Below are 15,628 nucleotides of genomic sequence, written 5' to 3'. Positions count from 1 at the left end.
ACAGGGTACATATACAAGTGACCACATTCAGTGACACAGTCTCTCTCTCTCTCTCCCTCTGCAAGGCTGAGCACCATAGGTGCTACACCTTTTTGCAGCCAAGAAGCAGGGTGCAATTAGCTGGCATATAACTACTCTACAGAGAAATTACTGGATAACAATTCCTTAGCTCCTCGCTGTACACAGCTCCAGTCACAACAACATCGCTATTTAGTGGCTAAGTGTTCCACTGTCATAGCACAGAGTAGCACTGAGGTTACTTGTCTATAGGGAGTATCTACATAACAATTACAGTGTGTTAGTTAGCAATAACAAAGATTACAGTATAATTAGTGCCATTCAATTTACCCTGTTGCCAAACAATCATGGATACTGTATAGTACGAGGAGTGCGGGGGCTGCCATGTGTGACACAGTTTTATTAATGTGTAGGATTGGTGCCCTAGGGGCAACCTTCTGCCCTTAATGGACTAAGCCAAACTGGGAAGGTGGCAGGGAGTGGTGCTGGCTTTGCCTTGGTGATGGGAGTCAGCCTACAGGCATAGGGTGGACACACAATGCAGGGGGTGCGATATGCATCCCAGGTGAGGTGCGGAAGATAACATGCGCTAGCTGAGTGAGGGCTTGACCACACCCCGTGAGAGTTTAACCACACCCCCTGTGAGCCTGACAACACCCCACTGGGGCCAGGCTGTGCCATGTGGCCAATCTCCTTCCCTAGCGGTGAACAGCTTGCAATCCTGGCCTGCTGTTACAGGCAGGGAAGAGACTTCTACACCCTCTCCCTGCACTAGTGCGGCCAGGGTTTTGCCTTGCCAGTAGTTTGCTAGTGGCAGGAGAAGCCCAGAGGGCTAGGGCATTCAGAGGGGCACCCAGAAGGTAAGAAGGACCTTTCAGGGTCAGCTGAACTGTCCAAATGTCATGCTGAAGTGACCTGAACAAGGGCCTGGGGCTAGGGAGGTCCTGAGTTCTAATTCCAGTCTGGCCACTGGCTCCCAGTGGGGCTTTAGCTCTCTGTGCCTCAGTTTTCTCATTGGTACAAAGGGGGTGACAACCGGCATCTAACTCTGGGTGCTTGCTTAGTGCTTTGGACATGTGAAATTGATCTGCACTGGCACCAGGGCCCTGCCATGCCAGGACAGACCCTCTGATGGTGTGTCAGAGCCCCTGCTCCTGGGAAAGGAAATGAGCAGGAGAAAGTAAGCTGAACTCCAGCATGGCTCAGGATCAGCTCAGGCTTTCGCTGTGCCCCTCCCGGTTCATCCATCCCCTGTGCAGGCAGTGGGGCCGGGGCACTTTTGCAGAGAGCTGCATCAGACCCTGGCTGCGGAGGGTCCCCCTTTGCCTTTCCCTGAAGATGCTCAGCCAGGGTGGAGAGGTGTCCTCAGCACACTTCTCCTCACGCCGGGGTTGTACGTGGTGAGAGCAGCTTGAAGGGGCCAAGGGTATTTTCCTGAATTTCTTGCACAAGGCCTCAAAAGAAAGAGCATCTCCATGCCCAGCTCATCTGGGAACAATCCCAGCACCCTCCACGGTCCAGGAAACACTCTCTCTGTAAGAACTATCCACTGCCTCCCCGATCACTAGCTACGCAGCCCCCTGCTCCCTAGATGTTAAGGCAGAAGGGACCATTTGGATTGTCTCATGCCGGCACAGGCCAGAGAACTCCACCGAGCAATTCCAACTCAGAACGTCTCTCTTTTAGAAAGACCAACGGAGTCTGGATTGATCAGGAGTCACATGGGTTTGCTATTTACCCAAAGGAAATGTAGTCCAGAAACTTTCTTCCCAGTGAGCCATGTCACAGTGTGGGAGGGCCACGAGTCCTGGTATTTGGGTGCACTACGCCCAATTGAGACCAAATGGTGGTGCACAGGCTGGTAGGCCATGGACATGAAGGGTGTTCTCCATCTCTCATTGCTAGGGTCCCCCACCCCTCACACCTCCTCAGAGTGGTACTTACTGAAGCCACGTTGACATAGTCGTCATCGGAAAGGGTGTCCAGCATCTCGCAGACTGATGTCTTCATCAGCTTCAGGGTGAGACCACTGACACTGCCGCTCCTGAGGAGGCAGAGGGGGCATGGCTTATGATGTGGCTCAAGGCAATACATAGCTCTGGGGTTGGCAATACAATACCCTGCTGCTTGGAGGGAAAGGGCAGGGGAGGGGAGAATGGCATGACCAGTGACCCCACTGATCCTCAGCAGCCCCCCAGAGCCTTCCCTTAGGGGGGCAGAGTTACATGCTCACTCTGGCTCCACCCATTTGCAGACTGTTGATTGGCTAGGTGAGAATTTCACAAGAAGGCCCTGGCCATAAAAGGAATCCAGGGGAGGGGGGTTCCTACAGATTCCTCCCGGGCAACACTCACACGTCCACGATGATCACCATGTCCTTTGGAGAGGAGGCACCTTGGATATACCTGCAATGAGCAAAGACAGAGTGTGAAGCACGCCCCTGCCTCCCAACCCACCCGGGGAAGGGACTGGCATCGCATCGCAGCCCGGGGCCAACTGGGGAGGGCAAGGTTGGTATGGGAGAACTACAGCAGTGGCTGGCAAGAGGGCATGTATGTGTATGTCTATTGTCCTGGGCTGGATAAAACCACTCAAGAGCCCATGATTAAATTACTCTGATAACTGGAGAAAGCTCAGGGCTCTATGTAGCAATTATAATATACAAATGATTTTTTAAATGCCTTCTAGTGGCCGTTCTAATAACTGTCCTTAGTCGAGGAAGCAGCCTGCTGGACTACACTACCCAGAACCCTCAGCAGGAAGTTTGGTGGGTCTGGATTCAGAGAGTGCAAAATGAAGCATGATGGACTGGCAGCATCAAACTTCAAATTCTCTGTGCACAATGCACAGCTCATCAGCTGGAGCCTGTGTTTTGAGCACCACATGCTGTGAGGGCTGTTCCCTGGGGTGTGCAGAGCGGCTGTCATTGTCACTGAAGCGTAGGTGGGTCGGCTGTGGAGATCTAAGGTCCACAGGTGTAGTTTGACTTCTACATTTTGGGGTGGGGGTGGGGGGGCAGCGGCAGTCAGGCCAATGGAGCTGCGTGTAGGAGGAAGGGGGGTGGCGGACAAAAATTCTGTGCCTTCCCACAGGGGCACTATTTCAGATCGGGGGAGCACAAATTTCACCGTGATTCCAGGGGCTGCTTAGGCAACTGAAAACTCCAGTGTTTTTGCAGATAATAACTTAGAAATATCTGACAGGAGCACTGTATCTAATTCCTATATCAAGAAAGAAAATTAAATAAATATTAGACCCACTCAGCTCTAATACTAACGTGTTCTGACATCTTGTGACCAGTCACTTATGGGACACTCGTTAAATTTAAAATTGTAATATACATTCTTACTCAGATATGCTTACTGAAGTCAGAAGGGACCATCGTGATCAACTAGTCTGACCTAGGCCACAGAACCTCACCCATTCACTCCTGTAATAGACCCCTAACCTCTGGCTGAGTTACTGAAGTCCTCAAATCATGGTTTAAAGACTTTAAGTGACATTTACACTAGTTTAAACCTGCAAGTGACTCCACGTAAAGGTGAAACCCCACCACTGTCTCTGCCAATCTGACCCGAGGGAAAATTCCTTCCTGACCCCAAACATGATGATGAGTTAGACCCTGACCATGTGGGCAAGACCCACCAGGCAGATACCTTAGAAAGAATTTTCTGTAGTAACTCAGAACCCTCATAGAATCATAGAATATTAGAGTTGGAAGAGACCTCAGGAGGTCATCTAGTCCAACCCCCTGCTCAAAGCAGGACCAACACCAACTAATCATCCCAGCCAGGGCTTTGTCAAGCCAGGCCTTAAAAACCTCTAAGGATGGAGATTCCACCACCTCCCCATCTAGTTCCCCATCTCCAGCCGTTGGGGACTTTTGCTACGGGCAGTCGATGATGGGCCACACGCCATTGTTGGCAGTCCTGTCATACCATCCCCTCCATACACTTATCAAGCTCAGTCTTGAAGCCAGTTAGGTTTTTCTCCCCCACTTCTCCCCTTGGGAGGCTGCTCCAGAACTTCACTCCTCTGATGGTTAGAAACCTTTGTCTATTTTCAAGCCTAAACTTGTTAATGGCCAGATTACATCCATTCGTTCTGGGGTTCACATTGGTGCTTAACTTGAATAATTCCTCTTCCTCCCTGGTATTTATCCCTCTGATGTATTTACAGAGAGCAATCATCTCTCTCCTCAGCCTTCTTTTGGTTAGACTAAACAAGCCAAGCTCTTTGAGTCTCCTCTCATAAGAGAAGTTTTCCATTCCTCAGATCATCCTAGCAGCCCTTCTGTGCACCTGTTCCAGTTTGAATTCATCCTTCTTAAACATGGCAAACCAGAATTGCACACAATACTCCAGATGAGGTCTCACCAGTGTAATGGTACTAACACTTCCCTGTCTGTACTGGAAATACCTCGCCTGCTACAGCCTAGGATTGCATTCGCCTTTTCACAGCCGCACCACAGCAGTGGCTCATAGTCATCCTGCGACCAACTAATACACCCAACTCTTTCTCCTCCACTGTCACATCCAACTGATAAGTCCCCAGTTTATAGCAAAAATTCTTATTGTTAGTCCCTAAATGCATGACCTTGCACTTTACACTATTAAATAATTACTCCATGTCATCTAAGATCTTCTTGTATGATATTCGGGTCCTCCTCAATATTGGCAAAACCTCCCAACTTTGTGTCTTCTGGAAATTGTATTAGCACACTCCCACTTTTTGTGCCAAGGTCAGTAATAAAAATGTTATACTGTATAAAATCGGTCCCAAGACTGATGCCTGAGGAACTCCACTAGTAACCTCCCTCCAGCCTGACAGTTCATCTTTCAGTACGGCCTGTTGTAGTCACCCCTTTAACCAGTTCCTTATCCACCTTTCAGTTCTCATATTAATCCCCATTTTCTCCAATTTAACTAATAATTTCCCATGTGGAACTGTATCAAATGCCCTGCTGACCTCCAGGTAGATTAGTTCTACTGCATTTCCTTTGTCTAACAATCAGTTATCTTCCCAAAGAAAAATATTAGCAACTTTGTTACCACCTCTTGAATACAACAATTGAAACAACTGTAGAAAAATCATTTTGGCTACCTACTTTTTGCAAAAAAACCCGAGGAGTCCTTGTGGCACCTTAGAGACTAACAGATTTATTTGGGCATAAGCTTTCATGGGCTACAACCCACTTCATCAGATGCATGCAGTGGAAAATACAGTAGGAAGAGATATATATACACAGAGAAAATGAAAAAATGGGTATTGCCATACCAACTGTAAGGAGACTAATCAATTAAGGTGGGCTATTAGCTGTTCACAAAGCTCAGAACTGATCATTTAACTTTAGGAAACACCCTAACAGCCCTTTCTTATCTTAATCACCTGCTAATCACTCTGTTTATAAACAAAAAGAAAAGGAGTATTTGTGGCACTTTAGAGACTAACAAATTTATTTGAGCATAAGCTTTCGTGAGCTACAGCTCACTTCATTGGATGCATTCAGTTTATAAATCTGTTTATAAACAACATTCTGACTCCCTGCCTTAGGGTTGCAAGCTGGGAGCAGTATCCTCTGCAGAACTTGTTACAACGCCCTCCCATGCCCCCAAACTCTGCCTATGTTAAGGTCATCTTCCTTTTTGGAAGACGGGGTGCTGGGTGGGAGGGGCAGACAGCACTGGCTCCAGCAGATGGCAGGTCCCATTGCTGTGTTACGTCAGGTTTAAATGGAAATAACACATGATATGACAACTGCTTAGCTAATGAGCATGGCGACTACTGATCTGGTTATCCCCCATAAATTTATGATGGCAGAACCTCTCCTCCTGGCTTTGTACAGACACTGGGGACACTGCAATGCAAATCAGTCAAAAACGGAGCGTGGGGAAAAACCTGCACTATCCAAAGTATATGGAGGGTGAATGATACATGGCCAGGGTGCTCAGTTGGGCCTGCAGGCATTCCAGAAGCTTGGGAATAGTCTCTTCCGCTACCAAATACCAAGCTCCGTGATGGAAGTTGGGATATCAAGGCAAATGGCGTTACTTGTATGCCCTGGAGACTGGAGTGCGACAGATGTCACAGCAGAGCTCTGCAGCACAGATTGGCAGCAAAAATCCTCAGCTGTGAGGGGCATGGATCAGCGTTCACATAGAACTCCCTGTCAGTACCCGGCCCAGGCCAGGGAAGCTAATGATCCAACCAGTGGACCAAATTAGGTGACGAATCCTGCCCAGAGGCTGCCACTGCATGTTGTGCATACACTAAGAAAACGACCCTCAGCCGTAGCAGCCCCACTTGCCCAGGAAAGCGTACCGAGAAGAAGGGGAGAGAAGATGGTGCAAGCTCTCCTGGAAAGCCAAGGGGAGGAAGACCCCCCGTTCAGTATCATATCAGCTTAATGAACTCAAAATGCTAAAGTCTTCCATCTGCACCGTCCCCTTTTTTATTCTGAGCAGTGATTATGTTGCTGACACACACATACATATTAAGATGCTGTTTGCCCCCCTGGTGGTTTCAAAGGCCAGACCTGATTAGGTTATTTTTAGCTGCTTGGAGGAAAAAACCTCACCCCAAACCCACCCGCTAAGAGCAATTAGGAAAGCCTTTATCTGCTGCTTAAAAAGCACAGACAAAACCGGCTGTCTGCTTCCCACCAAGTGCCCCTCACGTCAACAGGGTGAAAGCTCTGCACCATGGGGTGAGGTTCATACCTGGAGGCAGGGGGGCACAAAACAGGCCACAATACCCACGGCAAAGACCTCATGCAAAATCCTAACTCCAAAACAGCTGCAAAAGTACCTCCCTGTCCTCCTCCAGAATGCTGCCCCCTGCTGTGAGCTGTAGCTCATGAAAGCTTATGCTCAAATAAACTGGTTAGTCTCTAAGGTGCCACAAGTACTCCTTTTCTTTTTGCGAATACAGACTAACACAGCTGCCACTCTGAAACCTGCAAAACAGTGGACACTCAGACTACTGATCAGTATGGCCTCTCTGTTCCCTTGCGCTCCCCCGTCTGTCTGTTATAGCCACCTGTCGTCTACACTACATCCTTCAAACGCTGAGCCTGTAAACTCTTGAGGGCAGGGGCTGTCTCTCACCATGAATGAGACCTGCTGCCAGCTTCTGAGGGTCAGCAACTGCTGTGGAAATGCCACCCACCCTCTGCCAGACCCTCTTTCTGTGCCCTGCTGCAGCACGCAGGAGCAGCTCATCCAACAGGGCTGGATCCATGACTGGAATAAACTCAAGCATGGAGCACGTGGAGCCTTAGCTAAACTGTGTTGTCACTGGCCAGCATCGCTTCCACAAAGGGAAGGGCAGCCACGTTCTCCCGCAATATGCTGTGAACCAATTCCTACAATGGCTCCAGTTAGTGAGGCACTGGGAACCCTGGGCTATGCTCCCAGAAACCCCAGTGCCAAACCCAGGTCACTGCAGCCCCGGGTGGACGTGGCCCGTGTATGGCTCTGCAGCGTGGATGCTCAGAGGAGGGGTTGGCAAGCATGGATCTGCATGCAGGGGAGACTGTAACATAGGCATGTTCTACGTGTCCGTACAGCGCCCAGCACAGTGGGGCCCTGACTGGTACTCTCACACTGCAAATTATTAATATTTACTGCCAGATCTTTGCACTTCGATTGGAATATTAAATGACCCATTTCTGTGTATGCATAAAAAACAGTGAGAATCTGCAGTTTTCCACTGCAAACTGGATCCGTTTTCACCCTCCAGAGTTCTATCCTCAAAGGGGGGGGGGGGAAGAGGAGAATTAAAGGCTACACTGGGAGATTTGAAAACCCTCCTCGTTCCTGACAAACAGCTGGCTTGCAGCCCATGGGGTGCGGGGCAGGAACAAGTCGGCTGGCAGCAGTTTTGTGAAAAGCACGTCCAGGGCACAAAGCAGTTTGGAACAAAGCCACAGAAATGCTTGTGTGACACTGGGCACCATGTTTCGTTCCTTGCACACTGCTCTGTTTATAAGGATCTTTGGCCCAAACTTAAGGTTATTATTTGTTTTCTGGAGGCCTCTGCTGAGATCATGACCCCATCGCGCTGGGTGCTGGACATACATGTGAGAAACAACCCCCCCACGGACCTTTGATGGAAACAGACAAGACAAATGAAGGGTGGGAGGGGAAGTGACTTACCCAAGCTCACAGGCAGAGTCGGGACTAGAATTCAGCTCTCCAGAGTCCCAGTTCAGGGACCTGTCCACTAGCCCCCTCTACCTCCCAAACACAACCCCTCCCCCATGGCTTCCTATGTCCCTGAGGCTGAAGGGGGAGCCTGGTTACATCTCCACATATCTCACCTGCACCGAGTGTGCACCCTTCCTGCCTGTCTCACTCTCCTTGCACTTGCTGCCCTGTACCTGCGCTGGCCTGCCTCCTGACCTGACACTTCCTGACCTGCACTTCCAGGGCCTCTGGTGGCGGCTTCCCTCTGCGACCCTGGCAGCCCAGGAGGGGGTAAAGCTCCTAGCTGGCCAGCTGTAATCTGATGAGCTCCACTGCCCCCCCCGCCCCCGGGGCTGGGGAATGTGGAGTGGGAATGCCCTGGAGGTGAGGGGAATGGAGCTAATGAAGGTGGTGCTTGGAGCTCGTGCCAGGCCTTGATGGTCACTGAAGGGCCTACCAAGGGGTTGGGAGGACTGACGGAAGCCAGGCAGGAGAGGGGGAGAGGCACAGTCTGCTGTGGCAGCTGTTACCAAGTGGGTGCTTGTGACAGGTTTCAATCAGTCCACCGAGCCCCTAGGGGGCGATGGAGAGCTATGGTCCCACGGGCGGGCCTTAGTCACACCTTTTGGGCACTGGGGAATTAGCGGAAAAGGTGTGCTGGCCGGAGTCCGCAGCGCGCCCCTCAGGCCCTGGGGAGCGCCAGCACGAGTCCGCAGTGCACCCCTCAAGCCCCGGGGCGTGCCGGCACGAGTCCACAGCGTCCCCCTCAGGCCCCGGGGAGCGCCGGCACGAGTCCGCAGCGCGCCCCTCAGGCCCCGGGGCGTGCCGGCACGAGTCCGCAGCGCGCCCCTCAGGCCCCGGGGAGCGCCGGCACGAGTCCGCAGCGTGCCCCTCAGGCCCCGGGGAGCGCCGGCATGAGTCCGCAGCGCCCCCCTCAGGCCCCGGGGAGCGCCGGCACGAGTCCGCAGCGCCCCCCTCAGGCCCCGGGGAGCGCCGGCACGAGTCCGCAGCGCGCCCCTCAGGCCCCGGGGAGCGCCGGCACGAGGCCGCAGCGCGCCCCTCAGGCCCCGGGGAGCGCCGGCACGAGGCCGCAGCGCGCCCCTCAGGCCCCGGGGCGTGCCGGCATGAGTCCGCAGCGCGCCCCTCAGGCCCCGGGGAGCGCCGGCATGAGTCCGCAGCGCGCCCCTCAGGCCCCGGGGAGCGCCGGCACGAGTCTGCAGCGCGCCCCTCAGGCCCCGGGGAGCGCCGGCACGAGTCCGCAGCGCGCCCCTCAGGCCCCGGGGAGCGCCGGCACGAGTCCGCAGCGCGCCCCTCAGCCCCCGGGGCGTGCCGGCACGAGTCCGCAGCGCGCCCCTCAGCCCCCGGGGCGTGCCGGCACGAGTCCGCAGCGCCCCCCTCAGGCCCCAGGGAGCGCCGGCATGAGTCCGCAGCGCGCCCCTCAGGCCCCGGGGAGCGCCGGCACGAGTCCGCAGCGCGCCCCTCAGGCCCCGGGGCGTGCCGGCACGAGTCCGCAGCGCGCCCCTCAGGCCCCGGGCCGTACCGGCACGAGTCCGCAGCGCGCCCCTCAGGCCCCGGGGAGCGCCGGCACGAGTCTGCAGCGCGCCCCTCAGGCCCCGGGGCGTGCCGGCATGAGTCCGCAGCGCCCCCCTCAGGCCCCGGGGAGCGCCGGCACGAGTCCGCAGCACCCCCCTCAGGCCCCGGGGAGCGCCGGCACGAGGCCGCAGCGCGTCCCTCAGGCCCCGGGGCGTGCCGGCATGAGTCCGCAGCGCGCCCCTCAGGCCCCGGGGAGCGCCGGCACGAGTTTGCAGCGCCCCTCAGGCCCCGGGGCGTGCTGGCACGAGTCCGCAACGCGCCCCTCAGGCCCCGGGGAGCGCCGGCATGAGTCCGCAGCGCGCCCCTCAGGCCCCGGGGCGTGCCGGCACGAGTCCGCAGCGCGCCCCTCAGGCCCCGGGGCGTGCCGGCATGAGTCCGCAGCGCGCCCCTCAGGCCCCGGGGAGCGCCGGCACGAGTTCGCAGCGCCCCTCAGGCCCCGGGGCGTGCCGGCACGAGTCCGCAGCGCGCCCCTCAGGCCCCGGGGAGCGCCGGCACGAGTCTGCAGCACGCCCCTCAGGCCCCGGGGAGCGCCGGCACGAGCCTGCAGCGCGCCCCTCAAGCCCCGGGGAGCGCCGGCACGAATCCGCAGCGCGCCCCTCAAGCCCCGGGTGTGCCGGCACGAGTCCGCAGCGCGCCCCTCAGGCCCCAGGGCGTGCCGGCACGAGTCCGCAGCGCCCCTCAGGCCCCGGGGCGTGCCGGCACGATTCTGCAGTGCGCCCCTCAAGCCCCGGGGCATGCCGGCACGAGTCTGCAGCGCCCCTCTAGGCCCCGGGGCGTGCCGGCACAAGTCTGCAGCGCGCCCCTCAGGCCCTGGGGCGTGCCAGCACAAGTCCGCAGCGCCCCCCTCAGGCCCCGGGGTGTGCCAGCACGAGTCCGCAGCGCGCCCCTTAGGCCCCGGGGAGCACCGGCACCAGTCTGCAGCGCGTCCCTCAGGCAGGGGAGCGCCGGCACAAGTCTGCAGCACTCCCCTCAGGCAGGGGAGCGCCGGCACGAGTCTGCAGCGCGCCCCTCAAGCCCCGGGGAGCGCCAGTACAGGTTTGTAGCGCGTGGTTCTGCTACCCAAGGCGGGTTGGCTGGGGTAGGGGAACGCAGGCCCATCCGACTCCACTGCGTTCCAGCCCAGGGCCCTGACAGTGGCGGGAGGTGAGGGTCCCGCCGCTGGGTCAGCGGGGGGCCATCCGCGCCCGCTGACCAAACACACCCACCCCATGGTGCAGTTCTGCCTCTGGGCTACTTCCTACCCAGTCTCTCAAGTGGGTCTCTCCGGTCCCTCCAGCTCGTCCCGGTATACAGCTGCTGGCAGCTCCAGCTCCCCCTCTGTGTCGGGCTCACGCTGGCCCGGGGTTAAAGCCTGGCCCCTCCAGGTCCTCCGGGTACTCAGCGGCTGGCAGTCCTGGTCGCCACAGGTCTTCCTCCTGGTCAGGTTCCTCCAGGCCCAGGGCCTCCCCTGGGTCGGCAGCAGGATCCTGAGGGAGCAGCCAGCAGCCTGTGTCTGTCTCCCTCCCTGGTGCTCTCTTCACTGGGCAAAGGGCCCCACCCTTTGTACTTCCTGTCCCACTCCTCCCCTTCCGGGGATTGGCGTAAGCTTGGTCTGTCCCCGCCCACTCAGGCTGAGAGGGTGGCTCTTTACCCTCTGGTTCGGAGGGAAGCCACCTTGGCTCCCTACATACCCCACCCCTCAAATCCAGCTCCTGACTTTCGGAGCTGGTGTCCTCCCCCTCTCCAAGGCGGGATAGGAAATCTGCATTGGCGTTGTCTCGTCCCGCCCAATGGTGAATCGTGAAGGCATAGGGCTGCAGAGCTAGATACCACCGCATCAGCCTGGCATTATTGTCCTTCATCTTATTAAGCCACTTCAGGGGTGCATGGTCCGTAACCAGTATAAAGGGGGCACCGAGGATGTAGTAGCTGAGAGCATCGACGGCCCACTTAACTGCTAGGGCCTCTTTCTCCACGACGGAGTAGTTCCATTCTCTGGGGAACAGCTTCCGGCTGAAGTAAACAATAGGGTGTTCCTCCCCGTCCATCTCCTGTGAGAGGACTGCCCCAAGCGCTACACCTGAGGCATCAGTCTGAACGATGAAGTCACGATGAAAGTCAGAGCTGAAGAGTACTGGATCGCTACACAGCCGTTCTTTGATAGTTCGAAATCGGACCAATGCACCCGGCGGGGGCTGTCCTTGGTCAGGAGCTCCGTTAGCGGGGCTGTAACGCTTGCGAAGTGGGGTACAAACTGCCGGTAATAACCAGCTAAGCCCAAGAATTGACACACCTGCCTCTTTGTGGTCGGCTCCGGATATTCCTGGAGTGCTTGGACTTTCCCGATGAGGGGGCGGACCTGTCCCCGGCCCAAGGTATACCCCAGGTAAGTGGTTTCCTCCCGCCCGATTCAGCATTTTTTTGGATTGGCCGTAAGCCCGGCTGCGCGGAGATCCTGGAGGACCGCCGCTACTTGGTTAAGATGTTCCTCCCAGTTATTGCCATAGATGACCACATCGTCTAGGTAGGCCACAGCGTACTTTGTGTGTGGTTGCAATACCCGGTCCATCAAACGCTGGAAGGTTTCCGGGACCCCATGTAGGCCGAAAGGCATCTGGGTGAAATGGTACAACCCTGAAGGGGTGGCAAACGCAGTCTTCTCCTTGGACCTGGGATCCAAGGGGATCTGCCAGTACCCCTTGGTGAGATCTAATGTGGTGATATAACAGGCCTCCCTGAGCCGGTTGAGGAGCTCATCGACGCGGGGCATCAGATAGGCGTCAAATTTTGAAATGGCGTTTACCCTCCAGAAGTCAATGCAAAACCGCCGGCTCCCATCCAGCTTTGGTACGAGGACAACGGGGCTCTGCCACTCACTCTGGGAGCGCTCAATAACACCCAGATCCAACATTGCTTGGACTTCCTCCTCTACGGCCTCCCGCGTTCGCCTAGGCAATGGCCGGGTTGTCTCTCAGACCACCACCCCGGCTGCTCAGCTAAGGGACCCACCATTCAGGCCTTTCAGTACAAACGGCACCACAAGGCAGCGAGAGAGATTCACGGAGCACTACTCAGTCACTACCGCAAACACACAACCCACAATGCTACACCCCCCCCCCCATACACACTGCCACACCCACCCCACACTGCCACCGCCACAGATGCACTGCACTTCTGTAGACACAAACACCACACTGCCGTAGACACACCCCCAACACTGCCAGACACACACACCCCTTTGCAGCAGCCACACACCACACATCACACTGCCATACACAAACCACACACCATGCACGAACACAAGACGCTGCTGCAGACACACACACATCACACTGCTAAAGCCACATCATATTGCTGCGGCCGTAGACACACATCACACTGCCATACACACACACCCCACTGCTGCAGGCACACAACACATACAGTGAGACTCGACACCCCCCAACAATGGAGAAACACAATATACCCCTGACAGGGTTCCCTCCCCACTCTGAACTCTAGGGTACAGATGTGGGGACCTGCATGAAAGACCCCCTAAGCTTATTTCTACCAGCTTAGGTTAAAAACTTCCCCAAGGTACAAATTCTTCCTGGTCCTTGGAATGGTATCGCTGCCACCACCAACTGAGTTAGACAAGGATTCAAGGAAAAGAACCACTTGGAGTTCCTGTTCCCCAAAATATCCCCCCAAACCTCTTCACCCCTTTTCCCGGGGGAGGCTTGAGAATAATATACCAACCAAATAGGTTAACAAGGTGAGCCCAGACCAGCCCCCTGGATTTTTAGGACACTAAAAACCAATCAGGTTCTTAAAAGCAGAACTTTATTATAAAGAAAAAATAAAAAAGCACCTCTGTAAAATCAGGATGGAAGGTAACTTTACAGGGTAATCAGATTCAAAACACAGAGGATTCCCCTCTAGGCAAAAAGTTACCAAAAAAACCCAGGAATAAACCTCCCTCTTAGCCTAGGGAAAATTCACAAGCTAAAACGAAAGATAATCTAACGCCTGTCCTTCCTATTACTTACAATTTGCAATCTTAGATGCTTAATTGAGGTAGGGCATTAGTATTTAGTATTTTCCCTGCCCTGGTTCCTCGCTGTCCCAGAGAGAACATAAAGAAGCACAAAACAAAAACCTTCCCCCATAGATTTGAAAGTATCTCCTCCCCTTATTGGTCCTTTTGGTCAGGTGCCAACCAGGTTATTTGAACTTCTTAACCCTTTACAGGTAAAGGAGGGATTTTATGCTACCCTTAGCTGTATGTTTATGACAGGCCCCCCAAATCATAGACAGTGCTGGACAGCCTGCTCCACACTGGCTGTGATTTCTTCCTGGAGCTCTAGGAGAAAACAGAATTAATAAGACACATGCACCTCTAGATATACTACTGACTTATATAAAAACTAACAATATTTTCCACATTGCAAGGACGATTTTAACCAGTTGATTCTGGGAAACTTTCATGGGCGAGTGCATCAGCCACTTTGTTAGAAGCTCCTGAAATGTGTTGTATTTCAAAATCAAAATCTTGGAGAGCTAAACTCCACCGAAGAAGTTTTTTGTTATTGCCCAACATTCCCAGACACACATTCCACCCCACACATCACACACATCCAGGCAGTGATGTGCAAACACACACTGTCTGTCCATTGCAGAGGCAGGCACACCAGCCCAGCTGCGGACACAGACACACACAGTTTCAGGCAGACTGATACACTCAGGGCTTGTCTACACTACCCGCCGGATCGGCAGGCAGCGATCGATCCAGCGGGGGTCGATTTATTGCATCTATCTAGTATAGACACGATAAATCGACTGCTGAGTGCTCTCCCATCGACTCCGGTACTCCACCAGAACGAGAAGCATAAGCGGAGTCGATGGGAGAGCATCAGCTGTCGACTTACCACAGTGAAGACACCGCGGTAAGTAGATCTAAGTACATCGACTTGAGCTACGCTATTTATGTAGCTGAAGTTGCGTATCTTAGATTTACCCCACACAGTAGTGTAGACAAGCCCTCAGGGCCCAGATTGCATGGATGCTGAGCCCCCTGCAATACCCAATTACCAGTACACCAGTCGGAGCTGAGAGCTCAGCCCATCACTTGCACACCCCTAAATGTTCACTCACAGTTCACTTCAGCTGTTGCTCGGCTAGAATTTGGCTTCTCCTTGGGGCCTGCCTTCAGGCCTAAGCCTCCTTTCTCACGGCCCCTCAATGACAGAGGATCCATCCGCCAACTAATCAGTCAGCGTCATGGCGTCCCTCTCTCATACAGCAGGCCCTCAAGCCAGCTCCCATCAGCATTGCTCACTGGGTGTCCCATATCCCTGGGAACACCCCACGGACCTGGCAGCTCAGGCGATGGTGCCCTCGATCCACTGAAGATGGGCACAGAGCGCTCCCTGTCCGTGGTGGAGTGTGTGTGTGTGTTGGGGGGGGGTCTAGGGCTTAAATCATCCCCGGTTTTACAATGCTGGTGCCAAGTGCCAGCTGAATGAAGCCATCTCACCACAGATCACACTCAGGGGAAGAAGGCCCATCTCTCTGGGGTAGAGGGGGGCCTGAGCAACCCCTCTGCTGAGATGCCAGCAAGGGGGCCTACATGTGGTGTGAACACCTGCCCAACTCATTTTATGGAGGCCACCAAACAGCTGTCCGAAGGTCACAGCTTTTGGCCAGTGGGAAGCTTTCACCCTTCCCTTCACAGATATTATGAAGTGTACAGCACGCGGCTATAAGCATAGGAATATTGTCAGCGGACAGGTCCAGCTTCCCATAGAGGCAGCGTCAGTGGGCTTTTAAACGGCAAAAAGCACACTCAACAGTCATTCTGCACTTGCTCACCC

The 15,628-nt window shown here is 54.8% G+C and overlaps 1 protein-coding gene across 2 annotated transcripts in view; it reads right to left on the bottom strand.

Moving 5' to 3' along the window:
- CACNA2D2 (calcium voltage-gated channel auxiliary subunit alpha2delta 2) overlaps positions 1-15,628 on the bottom strand; it is a 598,846-nt gene that overhangs the window by 97,091 nt on the left and 486,127 nt on the right. For both annotated transcript variants that reach the window (XM_074958327.1, XM_074958328.1), the window contains exons 9-10: positions 2,373-2,423; positions 1,963-2,062 (exon numbers count right to left, since the gene is read on the bottom strand). In XM_074958327.1, the coding sequence (XP_074814428.1) occupies positions 1,963-2,062; positions 2,373-2,423 (151 nt within the window). The remainder of the gene's footprint in view (positions 1-1,962; positions 2,063-2,372; positions 2,424-15,628) is intronic.

The sequence above is a fragment of the Natator depressus genome, chromosome 7 (assembly GCF_965152275.1).
Source record: "Natator depressus isolate rNatDep1 chromosome 7, rNatDep2.hap1, whole genome shotgun sequence".
Classification (NCBI taxonomy): domain Eukaryota; kingdom Metazoa; phylum Chordata; order Testudines; family Cheloniidae; genus Natator; species Natator depressus.
Note: the sequence above shows the minus strand (reverse complement) of the source record. Positions and strands in the feature narration are given on the sequence as shown.